Source organism: Beta vulgaris, chromosome 2 (assembly GCF_026745355.1).
Source record: "Beta vulgaris subsp. vulgaris cultivar EL10 chromosome 2, EL10.2, whole genome shotgun sequence".
NCBI classification, from domain to species: domain Eukaryota; kingdom Viridiplantae; phylum Streptophyta; class Magnoliopsida; order Caryophyllales; family Amaranthaceae; genus Beta; species Beta vulgaris.
In genome coordinates this window covers 2823400-2842715 of record NC_079203.1, presented here as the reverse complement: position 1 = coordinate 2842715, position 19316 = coordinate 2823400, and the positions used below count along the sequence as shown (strand labels likewise).

The 19316-nt window shown below is 34.4% G+C and overlaps 3 protein-coding genes and 1 long non-coding RNA gene across 4 annotated transcripts; 2 read left to right on the top strand and 2 right to left on the bottom strand.

Moving 5' to 3' along the window:
- The first annotated feature begins 956 nt into the window (after positions 1-956).
- On the top strand, positions 957-2747 carry LOC104887688 (heavy metal-associated isoprenylated plant protein 21). The gene is made up of 3 exons (XM_010672393.4): positions 957-1203; positions 1418-1493; positions 2286-2747. The coding sequence occupies exons 1-3, from the start codon at positions 1129-1131 to the stop codon at positions 2582-2584; spliced, it is 450 nt and encodes a 149-aa protein (XP_010670695.1). The 5' UTR covers positions 957-1128; the 3' UTR covers positions 2585-2747.
- Positions 2748-3585: 838 nt separating this feature from the next.
- LOC104887689 (uncharacterized) lies at positions 3586-5120 on the bottom strand. Its single transcript, XM_010672395.4, has 2 exons — positions 4250-5120; positions 3586-3899 (listed from the first exon to the last, which is right to left on the bottom strand). Exon 1 carries the CDS (start codon positions 4939-4941, stop codon positions 4261-4263), a length of 681 nt encoding a protein of 226 aa, XP_010670697.2. The 5' UTR covers positions 4942-5120; the 3' UTR covers positions 3586-3899; positions 4250-4260.
- A 3235-nt stretch (positions 5121-8355) lies between these two features.
- LOC125495258 (putative disease resistance RPP13-like protein 1) lies at positions 8356-15886 on the top strand. Its single transcript, XM_048639914.2, has 2 exons — positions 8356-8560; positions 12707-15886. The coding sequence occupies exon 2, from the start codon at positions 12782-12784 to the stop codon at positions 14975-14977; it is 2196 nt and encodes a 731-aa protein (XP_048495871.2). The 5' UTR covers positions 8356-8560; positions 12707-12781; the 3' UTR covers positions 14978-15886.
- A 1621-nt stretch (positions 15887-17507) lies between these two features.
- LOC125494624 (uncharacterized) lies at positions 17508-19316 on the bottom strand. Its single transcript, XR_007270898.2, has 2 exons — positions 18493-19316; positions 17508-17814 (listed from the first exon to the last, which is right to left on the bottom strand). It is a non-coding gene; the product is annotated as an uncharacterized LOC125494624 (long non-coding RNA).

Sequence of the window (19316 nt, the reverse complement as noted above, 5' to 3'; positions counted from 1 at the left end):
TCTTCGTGTCCATGCTACGCAATATCCACGAGATAATCATTGAGTGGACCGTGTCCCAGTCAAGCACAGCCATCGCGTTAGTAGGTTTAGGTATGGTTCCTTCAATGAAACCGTATTTACGTCGCGCTCGCAACGAAAGTGTCATGGTCCGAGCCCATGCCACATAATTATCGCCGGTAAAGACAACGTGAGTAATCATGTTGCCCGGTTGGTCGCCGGATCCCAAATAAAAAGGAGAAGTGACAGTCACAGTCCATTCGTCCTTAGTAACAATTACATCCTGCTTCGTGTCGCCCATGTTAGTTCGTCCTGTCGCACTTCACGCTGGTGAGGGTCAGGTATGGAAGTCAGGCAACAACAAAGATTATAAAACCGCCGGGAAGAATTCCGGCTCTGATACCATGCCAAGTCAAGTCAGGTTGAGAGGGAGAGAACGAAGAGAGAGAGAGATTAGTTTTAGGGTTTTTGTGTATGTATTTCCTTGACCGAACAAAGAGAGTATACAACCCTTATATACCTATGCACAATTAATGCTAAGTGGGCTAAACATAATAGCCTAGTTACATGCGTGGGCCTATAATATAATACAAGTATTATAAATATGTTGTACATAGTCCAACATGAACGCAGGCCAATCCATCCCTTAACAAAGTGATGATGTCGACTATTGTATAGAATCTACCTTAACAATGGACCATATGCAGTCGAACAAGCATATATATGTAGGTGGAGGCCATAATCCCACTATATATCACTTTTATTAGTCAAAAAACACAAAAAAGTTGCATTTAGACATATCAAGAAACACTGTATTTTCCTATCAATCTATTAACTTTTTTCGAACTTGATCCGTACATAGTTGCGTTAGTCTCCTCTTCTTTTCCTTTCTTTAGTTTTTGGGTATCTAAAAAGAGGAATCATTTTTTTTGAGACCACCATACTTTTACTACCCATCTTTATATAGCTCAAAATTAGCTTTTTTAGGTGTTTTGCTAGCTCACATAAGAAAAGTTAGTCTTAATAGAAAGTAAGTTGCCACTTATAATTGTTCCTTTCTTACTTGTGCCATTTCTTCTCTCTGTTTCATCTCTGATTTTGTATTGAGGAAGGCGAAAAATCGCAATCGAAATGGGGATGTTAGATCATATCTTAGACTTATGTGATACTACCGTCGTTAAGCGTAAGAATCGTAAGCCATTGCAGGTGATTATTCTTGTCAAATTTTCGCGGTTTTTGTTATTTTTACATACTCTATTGTACCATTGCTGTTGTTTATAATTAGTTTCTCCTTACTTTGTATGGTAGATTTACCTTCATTTTTAGTGTCTAAGTTATTGTAATAACAAATGGTATAATGAGACGAAGAGAATTGTAGTAACTATGTACTAAAATGTGTATCCATTGATGTGTTACACAGACTGTTGAGATCAAGGTGAAAATGGACTGTGATGGTTGTGAAAGAAGAGTCAGGAACTCTGTCATTCATATCAAAGGTAACATACTATTCCCTTATTTTCTTTGGTTATATATTGCTATTCTGATTGTGGTTACACTATAGAATTGTTGTTGATCCATTTATCTTCAATAATAATAATTTCGTAAATTTAACTTTGATCATTTATAATAAAATTACGAATATTTTGTCTGATTGTCAATAGATAACTTTAATTATTAGTATCTCTAATTTCTAATAAAATTTTCACAATATACAATGAGACTAATCTAACAACATGTTACATAATTACAATATGTCTTTAATATACGTAACAAAATGTGGTCAATATTAATATATAAATAGTGAAAAAGTCAAATTATTGTATTTGTTTGAAAATTAGAGAAAGTATATACTAAGAGTATATAATAGTCAAAGTTTAATGTTAAATACGACGAGAAGAAAAGTAGGAAGAATAAAAAATAGTAGGGAAGTAATACTTTATATCTTTCATTTCCATATTATTCGAGTTTATTTTGTGAATGTCTTTTTGTAAGAAGATAAAAAAGGTGCCAATAATCACTTGCTTAAACTAATTTACTCATGGACCACATAGATATCAGAAAATCTGATCTAGAGGTTGCATGATCTGTCCCATAATTTGCTATCCTAAAAGTAGTTTTACTAGGATTTTTAATACTTCATCCGAAACAAAATAGTTGTTATACTTTCTAAATATGATTGCAACAAAATAAATGTTACACTTTCTTTATAGATAACAATCTCTCTCTAGATTATATTTATGGATCGCATACTCGTACGTATTAACACGTGCACATATCTTGATATATAGGAGTGAAATCGGTGGATGTGAACCGTAAGCAAAGTAAAGTAACGGTGACAGGAAATGTGGAGCCAAATAGGGTGCTAAACAAAGTGAAGAGCACAGGAAAGAGAGCAGAGTTTTGGCCTTATGTACCTTACAATGTGGTATCTTACCCTTATGCTGCTCAAGTTTACGACAAGAAAGCACCCTCCGGCTATGTCAAAAATGCACCTCAAGCATTTGCTACTACTTCTGATGCTACACAAGAGAAATATATTCAGATGTTTAGTGATGAAAATCCTAATGCCTCTTGTTCTATCATGTAATCTATGGTGTTAGCAGTAAGATTTTGACATTAGATATATGAAGGGTATTGGGTATAGTAGCATGTTTTCGAAGAGCAAGAGAGAAGTCTTATATGAGTTACTCTATGTCAACTGTAACGTCGACATTCATCAAAAATAATAATACTTCTTACAAGTCTTTATACTTCCTTTGTTTCGCAATAAGCTTAACACTTAGAGTTATACAAATTAATAAGAACATGAAGAGAGATTGATATAATTAAAAGAATCCAAAATAAGGAAAGTAAGCGATATATTAAGGTTATTGTGAAACACCCATTTTAGTAAGAGGAACAAAGGGGGTAGTGTAGAATTATGCTATTAGTGCGTGGTGGATCATAAATATTTCATTAAGGCAACTGAATAAAAGAAAAAAAAAAAAGGTATTCCCTCTGCTTTTTGTGGTAGTTTTCTTCTTTTCTTTCCATATATTCTAAAGAAGGATTGATGTACAGATCTTGGAGTTAAATAATAAATAGTTAATTTTGTAAGGGGAAAAGCAAAATAAGCATGAATCTACGTAAAAGAACCTTATAGAGACATAGAGTTATAGTAGTTGTGATTTTGTGAATCGTCCATCTCTCATATAATACCCGCAAATTGTTCTCATCCATTAGCCTAACTTTATGTAAAAATGTTGACATTATAGTGTTTGATGGCGGTGATATATAATTATCAATAAGATTGTACATTTTTTCATTTCTTCATAAATTTGGTCTAATTTAATCTTTTCATCCGAATATACAAGGTACACTTTCTTACAATCGTCATTTCTTACAATCGTCAATAAGATTGTACATTTTTTCGTTTTCTTCATAAAAATGGTCTAAATTAAATCCTTTATCCGAACATATATAAGGTTGTTATAAATTACCATTGGGTTAATTAAGGACTTTATCTAGTTAGAATTGAGCGAATACACGACAAAGATGCACAGGAAAATTAGGCTAATATACTTCTATTTGAAATAATAAAAGAATTGATTAAAGTAATAACATGTCAATAAAAGAATTGATAAAATTTTGTATATCCTCATTATTATCCACTAAATTAGATGAATAAAAGAATTGATGAATTGCCTAATTATCCCACTAAAGATAATGTTAGCACACAAGCAGTGGTGCTCTAACTATATAAATTGCACCCACCCCTAGATTTTCCCATTTGACATCAATAAAGATAAATAAAGTATGAAGCATTTTTTTTTACAATATATCTAACTTATTGTGTTAAATTAGTCAATTCGACCATAATGCTTCATCCTCAACTTCAAAAATGTCAAATCTCCAGCATTTCCCTACAAAAATTAGAACAACAAAAAAATGTCACAAAAAGAGATCAGAAAAACAAGGTCATCATCATATTAGTCTACTACTCCCTCTTTTCATTTTAATCTACGCATTTACACTTTTCGCGCATGTTAATGCAAAACTTTGACGATATATATTTCTAGTTTTTGTATTTGTAAAAATTATAAAAAATACATGTTAATAAAATACATACTAAGACAAATCTAACAAGATCTCACGTGACTATGTTTTTATTTACGTATAAATTCAAACGAGGGTCAAAGTGCAATTTGTAAATAGTGTAAAATATCAAATGGTAACAATTAAAATGAAATGGAGGGAGTATCAAATTACATACCACAAATTAGATTAGATGATGCAAAGAAACAATTTGGGAGCAGGAAATGCAAGACCTGCAAATAAAACTAAACAAAAAGTAACTAAATTATTAGAACACCAAATTTTAGGCTTCCATTTAATCTCAACACTAGAACTTTTCTTAGCCTTTTTACTATTTACAAAATTCATCGCCTTAGACAAATCAAAACTAGCTCCTTTCATCCTTAATTCTTGAATTGATCTCCCAAGTGTTCTACTATCATTTTTCTCTCTTCTCAACCTTTCAGTCACCTTCCAATACCTCCACAACTTCACTTGAACCAAGAAAACAATAGCACCTGAACTTGCTGCCGCAAATATTGATGGTACCCACCATTTGTGACACCGGGTGACGCTCGAATGAGCGTCACCCGTGGAGGAAGAAGTGAAGAGTAGGGTGGTTATAAAGGAATGAAAGACGAGGAAATAACAACATAATTGGAAGATCTCGCGACGAAGATGGTCTAATTTAGTTTCGTTTAATAAGATACGACGGGTGAAGAGGAGTTCTTCTCTTTGCCATAGTTTAAGGAGGAGGAGATGACCTGGACTTTGTGAGATTTCCATCATTGGGTGTTGTTGGATTATTATTGCTGTTTTTGTTTGTTGATTTTGATAGTTTTCTTGGTGTACTGGGATTTCTACTATGTGGGTTTCTTTTGAATTTGGCATGTTTTTTGTTTTTGTACTGATATATGAGGAATAAAATGAAGAGAAAGAGATGGAATTTTTGTAACAAAATTCAGATTAATGTTTGGTATAATAAGGAAACAATTGCAGGAGATGAAGATTGAGAGGAGAGAGAAAGAGAAAGAGTGATTAGAGGGAGATGAAAATGGGAAGTTGGGAGATACAGGGGAGGGTGATCACCTGATATTTGAATTGTGATCGATGTTAACGGATATAAATTTGTAACGGTTATATTTCTGTGGGTTATGAGTTATGACAACGGTCATATTCCTCCCGCTACGTAAAATGACTTGGAACCCAACCAAATCTGCTTGGATCTGAGTATCTGACCCATTTTTTAGGATTTGGGTCTAGAATTTTGAAGTCAAACATGGGTTTGGATTAGACCTGGCAAAGTTGGTCCTGATCCGAAAATCCGGTCCGAAATATCCGATCCGTGGTCCGATCTGGGTCCGAACGAGACGGTCCGAACCTTGATCCGAATCCGAAACGGTTCGATCCGGTCCGAAATAATCTTGATCCGAAACTCATCCGAAGTTCGAGATCCGATATAATCTTACCCGATCCGAAACCGATCCGACCTGATCTAAAACTTATCCGACCCGAAGGTAAACCGATCCGAAATTATTGGTTTCGATTAGGCTTTGATCCGAAATACCTGAAACTTACCCGTTTTTTTATATAAAAAAAAATATCATTGGCATAAGTATTCCATTCATTCCACCATAGTCCGATTCCGATCCGAAATACTAGTCCGAACGATGACCCAATCCGAAACGATCCGATCCGGTCCAATCCCGGTCCGAATGTAACTTGATCCGAAAATGGTCTGATCTGAATTGGTCTGGTCCGATTCCGATCCGAAATAATAGTCCGAACGATGACCCAATCTGAAACGGTCCGATCCGATCCGAATGTAACTTGATCCGAAAACTGTCCGATCTGAATTGGCCCGGTCCGAATCCGATCCGATTGGTCCGATTGCCAGGTCTAGTTTGGATGTTGAAAATCAAACCCGTCTCACAAACTCATTTTCTTTAGCAAATATATATACTTTCTTCGTTTTTTTTACATGTTACACTTTCGAAAAGTTCGGTTATCCTCTGTTTGTTAATTAAATAATCATCCTAATAATTGTCACCAGATACAGAGGATAGAAAAGTCAATTTTGATATTTTGCATGGCTATCCTCTGTTTGTTAATTAAATATTTCATCCGTTCCATAATAAGTGAAATATAGGAATTTGGCATAAGATTTAATAAACATCACTTTCAAAAGCCAAAAAGTTATAAAATACTCTTTTCATTATCAAAAGGAGGAGAGAGAAAAGCAAACCACACATTTTTGTGATGGGTATTCTTGTCATTTTATAACTTTCTTTTTTTAATTCAAAATATGTTTCACTTATTTTGAAACGTTCTAAAATAGTCAGTGTTTCACTTATTATGGAACGGAGGAAGTATACTCTTTTCAAATTTGCATATTGCATTGGAGTGAATGTTGTGGGTTAATAGAAGTAAAGTGGGAAAAGAAAAATAAAGTAGTACTCTTTTCGTCCCAAAATATAGTTTCTATTTCCGTTTTGGATGTTCTAAACTATAGTTATCGTTACTATATTTAGTTCCACATTTTTCTGTAATTTACCTAGAAAAATCGTGTCCCCATCATTTATTTGCTTCTAGAAATTATTTTTTGCTTTGTTTATCCAACCCAAGTCTTACAATTAATGCTCTTGCACCAATTATTTTCCATTCTATCTCCTAAAATCATCTTTTTACATGCAACATTTATTTAAATAAATAAAAAACTTTTATTATCCCACTTAGATTCTACTTACCTTATTTCCCGTAAAAATAAAATTAAAAACTATATTTTGAGACAAAGGGAGTAAAATCATTCCAAAAGCAAAAAAAAAAGTAGGTACACTAATAAATGACAACCCAAAAAGTAAAATGTGTGAACTGAGACAAAAAAACAGATAAGAGTAATTGAAAAGTAATTTATAACTGATTGAATATTAGTTGATTTTGGTAAGTGATAGTATTAGTTGCTTGTATAAAGTTGTATGATAAATAACTAATAGTACCAATTTACCTTAATATGCTTAATCCTCTTTCAAAAAAAAAAAAAAAAAAAAAAAAAGGCGTAGCTATAAGTGTTTCTAATATGAGTAAGAGTTATTAGCTCAAACAACTCTCTTTCATTTGTTCAACTTCAACTAACACCAATTCATTGCATTTTCGCTTATCAATTTTTAAGATGGGTTAAGATATCTAATATATGTCCAAACCTAAATTTACCAAACAGGACATACATATCAAAACATATAATAATAATTGGGTAATATTATATGTAGTCCTAAGGGCTACATATAAGCATTAAGTACATGTCTTAAAATGGAAACAGTTTATAAATTTATGACAAAATTTCACATCATTTGAGGTAATAAATGCTTGATTCAAATTTTTATTTCTATTTATTTTAAGCTTCTTATACATAACCCTTATTTTCCAAAATAATTTTCTAAAATCAGGAAAGCGTTTTTGAAATGAAAAGGGATAAGCTATGTGAGGATTTGTGGAATTGGAAATGCAACCAAATAAATCCTTATTCATTATCCTCAAATAATTGTTGTATTATATTTTATTTTGATGAAATATTGAAATTCTTAACTTCTGACATAAGTTAGAAAAGTCCAATGGAGTAATAAATATCCAAGCTTTATGTATGGCTATTGTAAAATATGGCCCTACAATCACCAAAAAGATCATCCTAATAATTGAGAATTTGAGACTAGTTTAGCAGTAGAAATAGAGAACTGGAGAAAGGCCATTTATCATTCATACTCTACTTCCATACTTTGTGAAAAAAGATAAAAATGGTGATAGGAGAGATTTTTCTCGCAGCTTTTCTTCAAGTTCTCTTTGAAAAGCTTGCATCTGGAGGGATAAGTCTATTCCTAAAAAGAGAAAAAGGAATAGGACCTAAAGTTATTCAAAGATGGAACAAAAAATTGAGATTAATAGAGGCGGTGTTAAGTGACGCTGAGCAAAAGCAGTTTCACAACAATGCTGTCAAATTGTGGCTTCGAGATCTTCAGAGCACCTCCATTCATGGGGCACCCCATTTTTTCTCTCTCCTCACCTTATTTGTCCACCTCATTTTCCACTACCTCCCCATTTTACCTTACTCAAATTTGAAACACATACCTCCACTCATCTACCTCCCCATTTATCTTCTCTCTCTTATTTCCTATACCCCACCACCTTTTCTCTCTCCTACTTTCCCATACCCCACCAATATTTTTTTTCTCTCTCACCCACCATGTGTAAGCTTCCTATTTGTTATTCACTTGGGCACCTCCCCTAAAACTTGAGCATCCTCATTAAATGGGGAACCAACCCCACTCATGGGGAGCCCCATTTGAGGAGAGAGAGTGTATATGGGGAGGGTAATTTATGCCATTGGAGGTGCTCTCAAGAGTTCGCGTACGATTTAGAGGACATCTTAGACGAATTTGCTACAGATGCTCGACTTAAGGAGTTGAATGATGAGCCACAGGAACATCAACCCCAATCTTCTTCTTCTCCTTTCAGTAAGGTTAGTGCTATCGGACTATTTCCTATGTATTTTCTTTGTTTCTTTTTACTTGTAACAGTTTGACTTTCACGCTTGTCAATGCATATTTTTAATCATTAATAAGTTTAATTACTGATAAATAAAAATTATAAAAAATATATATATTTGTAAAATATACATTCAAACGAATATAACAAGATCTCACATAAATATGTTTTTCCTTAACTATAAATCACCAAACATAAACTAAATAAAATTGGTGAATAGTGTAAAAGCCAAACCGTTACAAATAAAAAGAAACAGAGGAAGTATGGTTTAAAATTGTCTTGGGAAGAAATCAATAAAATATAAAGGAATCCTCACTTCTATAGAGCACTAGGTCTAAATAAGGTGGACCAAATATAACCTAAGTGATCATGTGGTTTTATACCAAATAGTTCTTCCTTTGTAAATAAAAATGTATATTTGAAATCTTAATCCTATTCATAATTAGAGAGAATTTTCTATAATTAGATCATATCAGATGATCACATATTATACAATTTATTATTACTCCCTCCACTTTTTTTCTTTTGCTACATTGTTGCTATGGGAATGAAGTCACTAACTGTGACGATTACTTTAATTTTTTTACAAGTAAAAATATAAACATGTGTGATCTTGTTAGATTCATATTGATGTGTAGATTTATAATATTATATTTTTATAATTTTTACTTAAACGAAATAATAAGAGATAATAAAGCTAAATCTTTACAAATATATTAAAACGCATGGAAAAAAAATCTATGAGCCATGTGACACTCTCCTCACGTTTTTTAATGTAAATGTTTTATGTCTATGTGCACACATCACTTTTAAAAAAAATGTGTTAGTGCAAGGTATCGGACACGTGACCTTTGAAATGAAAAGTAAGAGTTTAACTATCAATACATTATGACTTTGTTGTTTAATGTTTCAAATAAAATATGATGAAGTCTTGTAATAATTATAATTAACTAAAAAAAGACTTAACTTATAAGAGAATATTGGTGCCATATTTTATTACAACAATCTCTTTTAAGCATATGACAAAAATGGGATTACTCATATAATAAAATGGGATTACTTATTCATCTTCTTTACAATTGTTCACAAAAGTAACCCCATTTACTATATGAGTAACCCCATTTTTATCATATGAGTAACCCAATTAATTCATACTATTGATGTCGTTTAATTTATGAGTAACCTTATTAATTCATACTAGTACCCTCATTTATTTATATGAGTAACTTCAGTAAATCATACGAGTAACCTCATTTAATCATACGAGTAACCCCAAAAGTTTACAAAAATAATCGCATTTATTAAAACAAGTAATCTCATTCATTCATAAAAGTAAACTGGTTAGTAATCTCATTTAATTTGTTCACAAAAGTAACTTCGTTTTTTCATACAAGTAACCTTATTAGTACAATATTAACCTTATTTAATCAGATGATGACTCTATTTGATCAAGTAACCCCAATTGTTCACAAAAATAACCTTATTTTATTATATGAGTAACTCCATTTTTATCATATGAGTAACGCAATTTATTCACACACTAGTAGAAAAAGGTAGATTTGCGTCGAACTTGGGACCCCTATTTGCGTCGGACTTGGGTCCGACGACACAGGTCTCGACACAGATGATCTATAATTGATCTGTGTCGTATGCGGAAACGACGCAGATCGTTTAGCTATTTGCGTCGCACGTTGTATACGGTGCGACGCAAATGGCTCGGGAATTTGCGTCGCACCCAGTGCAACGTGCGACGCAAATCACTCATCTGCGTCGCACATTGCCAACATACGACGCAAAGCTCCCACCCACATGATGGCCAGGTTTACATACCCCCTTAAACAATGATTTGCGTCGGACATATCACCACATCCGACGCAAATTGCAATTTTTTATTAGAAAAAAAATTTCACGAACAATAAATTACATAACAATTGGAATCTCCACAGTAATTCTACATTGAATAGTAGGGATTTTTTTACAAACCAAAAGGAGAAAATTACAGAAAATCAAAATGAGAAAATTATAGAAGAGAAATTACAGAATTAAATATACTATTCTGATCTTGAGAAGAGGGAGTAACTCTCAATATACTAAATATATTACAGAATTACAGATTTTTTTTTTAAAAAACGAAAATTAAAAAAAAGCCTAATTACAGATATTATAAAACTGTCAATGAACCTATAATCTTGCGGAGGCGACAACTTGATATCACGCTTGATTGCCAAACTTGATACTTGAGTCTTCCAATCAAGAGGCTCCAATAAAAATCGACAAAGAAAACATAAAATTAGAAGTTAGTTTTTACAAAACTGACAACAACAAAATCGAAAAAAGATGTCCACCAACAAAATCAACAAAAGCAATCAAATATAATCTATACAAAATTAAAAATTAAAAAAACGAAATCGCTAATATCAGAGCAAACTTATATATTCAAATATAAAAAACGAAATTAAAAAAATGAAACTAAAAAAACAAAATCAGATGTAACATGCAAGAATGAAATTGAACTAAATATATGAAAAAAACCTAAATCGCCAAAATCAGAGCGAACCTCGTTCTTTCTTCAAATCTCGTTCTTCTTGAATTTTCGTTCTTGAATTTGAGAAAACAGTAGGGCGATTTTCCCCAAATTTGAGAAAACAATAGGGCGATTTTCCCCAAATTGTAGCGAAAACAGTAGCGAGAAAAGGCCCTTTAATTTGAGAAAACGTTCAAACCTCGTTGTTGGTGTTGTCGGGTCTTCGGTGCTGAAGATTCGCTCGCCGTTGTTCGATTTGATGGATGATGAAACAGCTGAGAGTTATGCGAGAAATTGATTTGATGCGAGGAATTGGTTGATTGAGAGTGAGGGTGAGGGAGATAGGGAGAGAGAGAGAGAGAGAGACGATGAAACGACTGAGAAAATTGATGCCAAAAATTAGGGTTGAGTGAGGGAGAGGGGGGAGAGAGAGAGGAGATGAGTGCGGCTGAGAGTTATGCGATGAATAAGGTTTTTGAAATCTGGGCACTAGGTTTACAAAATTAAAAGGAAGTGGGCCGATGAATAAGGTATGACGCAAATTGGGTTTGGTATCTACACTAGTAATGTAATTTAATGTATGAGTAACATCATTTAATCTTATAAGTAACCTTATTAATTTATACTGGTAACCTCATTTATCTATACAACTTTAATAAATCATACGAGTAAGCTCGTTTAATCATACGAGTAACTCCAAAGATTCACAGAAGTAACCGTATTTGCTTATAAGAGTAACCACATTTCTTTATAGGAGTGAACCCTTTTATTATTAAAAGTAACCACATACTCATACACGTAACTCCATTTGATTATAAGAGTAAATCCATCTGTTCATAAGAGTAACTTCATTTGTTTATAAGTGTTTGGGCATAAGGGTCAACTTCAAAATGTCATATCTCACAGCATACTTAATATTTTGGGAAGATTCAAGTTGGAGATGAAAATTTGGCTCGATAGCTTTCTAGCATCTGGTCAAAAGCTCGATTCCGATGAGAAATGAGTGAGATATGACCGTTTGAAAATGAGCTAACGGGCTGACAGCGTGTTGCGCGCGGCCACACATATAATTTTGCGTGTAGCCGACCACATGCAAGATGTGCTGTTCACTTTTACCTTTTCCAACCCAATTTTTTTTTAACAAAAAATTATCAAACGCGCAATTAAAGTTTTTTATTTATGAAAGAAAAAATTGCTCAAAAGTACATCCAAGAACATACCTTTTGCTGCAAATTATGATTCATAGAGTTGATAATGCATAGATTATCTCCACGAGATTTTTGGTGCCAAGTTAACTTTGTCATAATCAAGCACCTTGTCATCGGTTTTTTGTTGGATGTTTTTAAGGAATCAAATTCACTTTGGTGTTTTCAGAATACCTCAACATCAATTTCCTTGACATATGTGTTAGATTTATGTTAGTCTTTTACTCTTTTGTGTAGCCTCTTAGGCTCTGGGCCTGTAACGCAATTTGTTGGATTCTAACAATTAGTTGTTTTTTTAGCATTTCTTCTATTTTTATCTGCAAAATTAGCAAATTAAGGAGATGAACAACCTTTACTAACTCTCACACGATTAAAAAATATCTCATGTTAGGTACAGAGCTGTCTTTCTTGTGGTTTCCCAGCTTTAAATAAGAAGAGTGCAAAGTATTCAACTAGCATTGAAGAGATGAGCAATCGCTTGGAAGATCTTCTGGACCAAGTAAGGTCTTTGGCTCTCTCACCGCAGATACACTCAAGGGTAGAGCAACATGAAGAACGGAGGGAAACATCATCTATGATACGGGAGCCAGTTGTATATGGGAGGGACAATGAGAAAAATCAGATAATCCAAAGATTATTAAAGACAGATGAGCCATTTTGTGAAAATTACAATGTAATTCCTATTGTTGGAACAGGAGGCATTGGGAAGACGACCCTCGCTCAGGCTGTATACAATGATGAGCAGGTGAAGGCTCATTTTGATGTAAAAGCATGGGTGTGCATCTCCGATGAGTTTGATGTCAAACAAGTGACAACAAGCATTATCACTTCAGCCACTCATGATATATGTAATTTCGGTGTTCTAGATGAGGCACAAGATCAATTAAAGAACTTGCTTTTAGACAAAAGATTCTTGATCGTTCTTGATGATATCTGGAGTGATAAATATGATCCTTGGGACCAACTTCAAACCCCTTTTTCATCAGCGAAGAAGGGAAGTAGAGTTCTAATCACGACCAGAATGGAGACGGTGGCAAAGAACATGGTTAAAAGACCAGATGAAATCCCCATCATCAAGTTAAAGGTTTTATCTGATGATGATTGTTGGCTTCTCTTTCAAAAGCATGCAGTCGTAGATGAAGACCTCATTGTGATGCAGAAGGACTTGGTTGGGTTGTTCAAAGGATTGCCTTTGGCTGCAAAAGCTCTAGGAGGTCTCCTAAGGAGAGAGCGTAAGAGTAATTGGGCAAGGATATTAAAGAGCAATATTTGGAGTGAAGAAGGTGGTGTTCTGCCAGTCTTGAGGCTTAGTTATCATCATCTCCCACAAAACCTAAAACGTGCCTTTGCTTATTGTTCTATATTCCCGAAAGATTATACATTCGAGGAGATGGATGTTGTATTAATGTGGATAGCAGAAGGCTTGCTGCCAGAGCACGACAAGGAGTGCAAGGAAGACATTGGTCGTGACTATATTCTTGATCTAGTATCAAGATCATTGTTTGAACCAAGTCCAATGTATATGGATGGATATTTCATTATGCATGACCTAATCCATGACCTAGCTCAATGGGCTGCTGGTGAAGTCTGTTGCACAATGAATATCCAAAAACTTTCTTCCAGCACACGTTATTGGTCTTTCTCTGAAGAAATATTAGAAGATCGAACCTGGGCTTCAAAGAAACTTGTCCAGGTACGATCATTTGCTTTTTTTGGTGCAGTAGATGTTCCTATTCCTATGCAGCTGCTAGATTCCATTTTCCATCAGTTTCAATACTTACGCTTGTTGTCTATGCATGAGGCGGGAATAATTGAGTTACCAAATAGTATTGGTAGTCTGAAACACTTGAGACTTCTTGACCTCTCAGAAAATAGAGAACTAACTAGATTGCCAAAGTCCACTAGCAAGCTTTGCAATCTCCAGACACTTGTTGTGAAAGGTTGTTCGTCTCTTTGGCACATTGTCCCTAATGTTGCCCCTTTAATTGAACTTCAGCACCTTGATTTTTCTGATTGTGATTCACTGGAGGAGATGCCGCTAGGTATTGGAAAATTAACAAAGTTGCAGACATTGAAGGGATTTACTTTGAGAAGAGAGTCTGGGACAAAAATAAGTGAATTGAAGAACTTGAAATGCCTCCATGGGTCACTGGACATCCATGGCCTAGAGAATGTGTTTAGTAGTGAAGAAGCACAAGCAGCAAGGTTGCACGAAAAGACAGGCCTTGATAAGTTGGAAATGTATTGGGGAGATAATACCCATGATGTTGATGACAACATTAAAAAAGATGTAGTTGATCGATTACAGCCTCCGGAATCCATCAAAGAATTAAAGTTGAAAGGGTACGACGGCTTAACATTCCCTGCTTGGTTGGGAAATCCTTGTTACACTAATATGGTTTTCATAAAATTAGAGAATTGTAAGAGATGTGAATTCTTACCAGCATTAGGGCAGCTGCCCTCATTAAAGAACATCATAATAGAAGGGATGGATGATATTAAGACTGTAGGCCCTGAATTTTACGGCAATAATGATGGTTGTTCAAACCTGTTTCCTGCATTGAAAAGTCTACTATTCTATAGAATGGGGGTTGGGAGGAGTGGTTGGCCCCATCAGATGACAATAGCAATGCATTTCCCTTTCCCTGCCTTGAATATATGAACATAACTGAATGTCAAATGTTGCGGGGTAACTTACCTTCAAACCTCCCATCCCTAAAAGAGTTGTCCATTGTATCATGCAAAGAGTTGAGATTGTCACTTCCAAGCTGCCCTTTGCTCCAGACATTGCATGTAATGTTGTGTGATGTTATTATTGCTGATTGTTTGCCCTCAACTCTTGAGACATTGAATATCTGGCACTCCAAAATAGAGCAGCCAATTCAAGAGTGGAAACTTCACCTCCTTACTTCTCTTAAATCTCTTTCACTCGAAAACATAGGCAGAGCCGCAGATACAATAGAGCATATTCCCCAACCATATTTTCATCTTCCCTCTTCCTTGTCTTACTTATGTATCTCGGATTTCAATAATTTGAAATCCTTGTCATGCTCTACCCTTCCCAACCTTACTCAAATTCAAATCTTCAATTGTGAGAAGCTGGAATCATTGGGTGTCGATTTCCCACCACCCAAGCTTCAGAAAGCGTCATTTATTAAATGCCCTCTGATTTATCAACGATGCAAACGGGATCCCCATGGACTTATTGTTTTTGATAGTATGGATGATAAATACAAATATTCGTACATTTGAAGATTCCAGTTTTCATTCCCTGGAGATTGAGTTGGAGGTGGAGTTTTGGGTTTTTTTTTTTCATTTTCTTTAGTTTGTTTGTATGAAACCAGAATATATTCAAGGAATTGTCATATGATCTGGGCTTGTTTTTTTTTTTTTTTTTTTCTCATGACACGTAAATATAGGTTTGTTTGGTTATCCAATATCCCAAGTGTGATGTGTGAATGTGGGAACGCATGTTTTGTTTACATCTTTTATTTTCATTTTTCATAATATCAAGATATCATCGATTTCTTTTCATTTGGTAAAACGTACATCGATTGCTTGTTTGGTTCAAGTTACGGACTAAATCCAAATAGACAAGAAAAATAGTACCAAAAAATATTATTAGTATTTGATATTAGATTCAAGCTATGAAACAAAAAAAGGGTGACAATTATCACCAAGAAATGGGTGTTGTTACTTGAGAGGGAAAGAAAGGTAATAAACTAAAAGAATCTGTTACCACTAATTAAGGCTCTATTGTACTTATCTATTTTTTGCTAAACTTAACTTATTATTGCTGAACATATATTACTTTTGCTGAAAATTATTTTAATAAGTTAAGGAGAACATAGCCTAACTTAATGATAATGAATTGACAAAAAGCAAGTTTCGCCAAACAAGAAGAAAGAGAACATATATTCATTTCTTGGAGCTCAAACTTGTTGAACCAAACATGCTTTACAGATACTTTCCTAGTGTTATTCCAATAGCAAAATTATGTACTTCCTCCGTTTCTTTTTACTCGCTACACTTTCCATTATGGCAAGTTTTACATTACTTGCTACACTTCTTTTTTGGGCAATAAACTCTCTCTATCTCTCTCCTCCTACATGGGTCCCTTTTCTTTTTACTCTCTACCTCTCTCTTCTCCAAAAATTGCCTAGGAGTCCGTGAAATGAGAAGTGTAGCGAGTAAAAAGAAACGGAGGAAGTAGTTTTATTGATATCTAGTGTGGTGAGAGCTGGTGAGCAACTGAATTTCTTTTCCATGTAAATACGAACCATACAAATATTGTTTAGTTAAAACTAACATTTTGTCACATAAAAGTTGCAAAGGGTGTCAATATCATTTTCTTGTATGTTAATTTTAATTTACGATATTGACATTGAATCTCAAAGGTGTTAATAACTAAAGTAATGTGTTCAAGAGTATAAAAGCCAAATGTCCCAAATACGAAATAAACCAAATGAAGAACATGAAACAAATGCAACAATCACTTTTTTTCTCTGAAGTACATTCTCAAATAAGGATAGTAACAACTGACCATTTGGCACTACAACTGATGATTTACCATTGATATTCTCGGTTAACCGTTAGTATAATACTCACTCCATCTTTTTTAGTTTATCCATTTCTTTTGCTCAAAATTTTAGGAGAAACGATATCGTTGGACATAAAAAGAAAAACAAACTACTATTTTATATTAAAGTCGAACTAATGTGTGATGGATAGTTAATAGTCCCATTTCAAAAGTATAAACAAAAAATATGGATAAAGTAATAAAAAAACATCCAAAAAGAAATACGCATAATAAAGATTGGTGATAGTACATTACATGTAGGAGATACTGTCTTCTGGTTTATAGAGGGAGAATTTACTTGCAAATCAGGTCATCTTTTTTTGAGTATTTGGTAGTTTTGTGATTTTATGCCATTTGTCTATTTATGTTGTTTTTCGTAGGTCTATCTCTTCTATGTACATCCAATTTATGATAATCCAATTGACAACTTAGATTTGATTCAATATTCTGTGTGCAAACAGCCATGCTTCAGAAACATTATGTAGATTTGCTCATTGTTAAGGGTAGAGACTAGAAAAGAGAAGGATCATTAAGAGTTGTCCGCCGTCGTTGTAGAGAAGCTTGTGCTGTTGTTCCCTATCCAAGGAAAGTAGCACAAACTTAACAAACATGATTGATAAGTTTTGAAACATAATATAAATATTATTCAGCATCACTTCATCCAAAACAATGCTATTATGAATGAACAACTTTTGACTACGGCAAAAGACAAAATGTGCACAAGGCGAGAGACAAGGAAAAATCTCCCACTAATATATTAACTGCCCTTCTCAAGTAACAAATTAACCTCAAAAAATTCATATGATGTTCAGTTCATAAGTCGGCCACAGCTGCAACATGCACCGACATGCTTAAGGAATCGATCGCTGGTACAGAGGCAAGGCTCCCAAAGCTTCTCGCTCTTCTCTCTCGCGCTTCACCTGAACCCATTAGCAGCAACACGTTAACATGCCGACACAATAACATCAAAGAGCCATAAAGAAATGTCAACTCACAACTCCCCAAGTTCCTAGTCTTTCTATCAAAATTGTATACAAGAGAATGAGAGGGTGCTGCTTTAATCAACCATCAAACAAAATGGATTCCTACAGCCTACAGGTGATGAAATTAAAACAACAAAGAAACTTAGGTATAAGAGATTGCTGGATTTATCAACCATCAATTTCACCCACATGCAAAGATAAGAGATTCAGATACTAATCTCGCTGAAGGTCCAATATATAAGCCTGAAACTGCACAGCTAATGACACTTGTGATGTCCCCACCAATGTGATTTGTAAATACAAATATTGAAGTGATTCCAAGATTTTTGATTTCTTAACCAAATTCAATATCAACTTACTGGCAAGGTATCCATTTTTTCGTAAAACCTATATTCAACATTAGCTAAAACGAGATTCTGCGAAACAGTAGAGTACTAATATCGCCTGCCAACCTAGAAACTTGTTCTGCTAAAAGCCTAAAACTATAATCAGCTCACAGTTGGGATCGCCACTGACAGATATCAGTACGTATTAGTGATATCATAACCAACAGAAAGCGAACACCTATTTACCCAAATTTAAAGGCCACAATGTGAAATGTTTAAAATTGCTTACAAGAGCCAGCATCTCTTGAATGTAGCTCCTGAAGGGTGTTTGCATAGCCTGCAAAAGAGCACACATGTTATAAGCTCATATGAAGGCCTCAAAAATTTATTTCACTCAAAAACTTAACACAAGAGAGAGATGATTACTCAATATGACTAAGTCAGTATACTATGGTCAGCGAAATAACTAGGAACCCATGTTCAGAATTACTAGATGAATGGAGTTTCCCGAAGCTAAAAGCATAAGTGCATTTCTGTATGATAAGGAAAACTATAATATGCGATCAGATATTAGAAAACACTAGCACAGTTAAGAATGTAAATTTCTCTCAAGGCCAACTAAGAGCTACCTTTTCTTCCAAAACATAGGATGCAAAAGATTAGAATCGAATAAAAAATATTGTAAGCCAAGAACACAAAACCGGATTCCTCAGGAACTAGCAAAAAATATTCTACATTATGCCAATCCACTAATAATCCTGAGCAACGGTCCTGTAGACTGTACCTGACAAGAATTAGGTTTTGATAGAGATGGGAGGGAATAAGCACTCATTGCTTGGACTGTTGGGTATATGGTAGTATATGGAGCTCGTGAAGGTGTATGGGTGTGGAGATGAGGTTGCGTAAAGGGAAAACGTCATATTGGGCATGACGCAAACTTTTAATGGACATATCTTTCAATCTATAAATGATTTTGAGGTGATTCAAAGTGGAGGTGATAGCTTGTTCCGAGAGCTTTCCAACAATAGGTCATATGTCCAATTCCGGTGAGAAACGAGGAAGTTATGACTGTTTTATGAAGACCTGACGAAACTGACGGCATAAGCTTCTGTC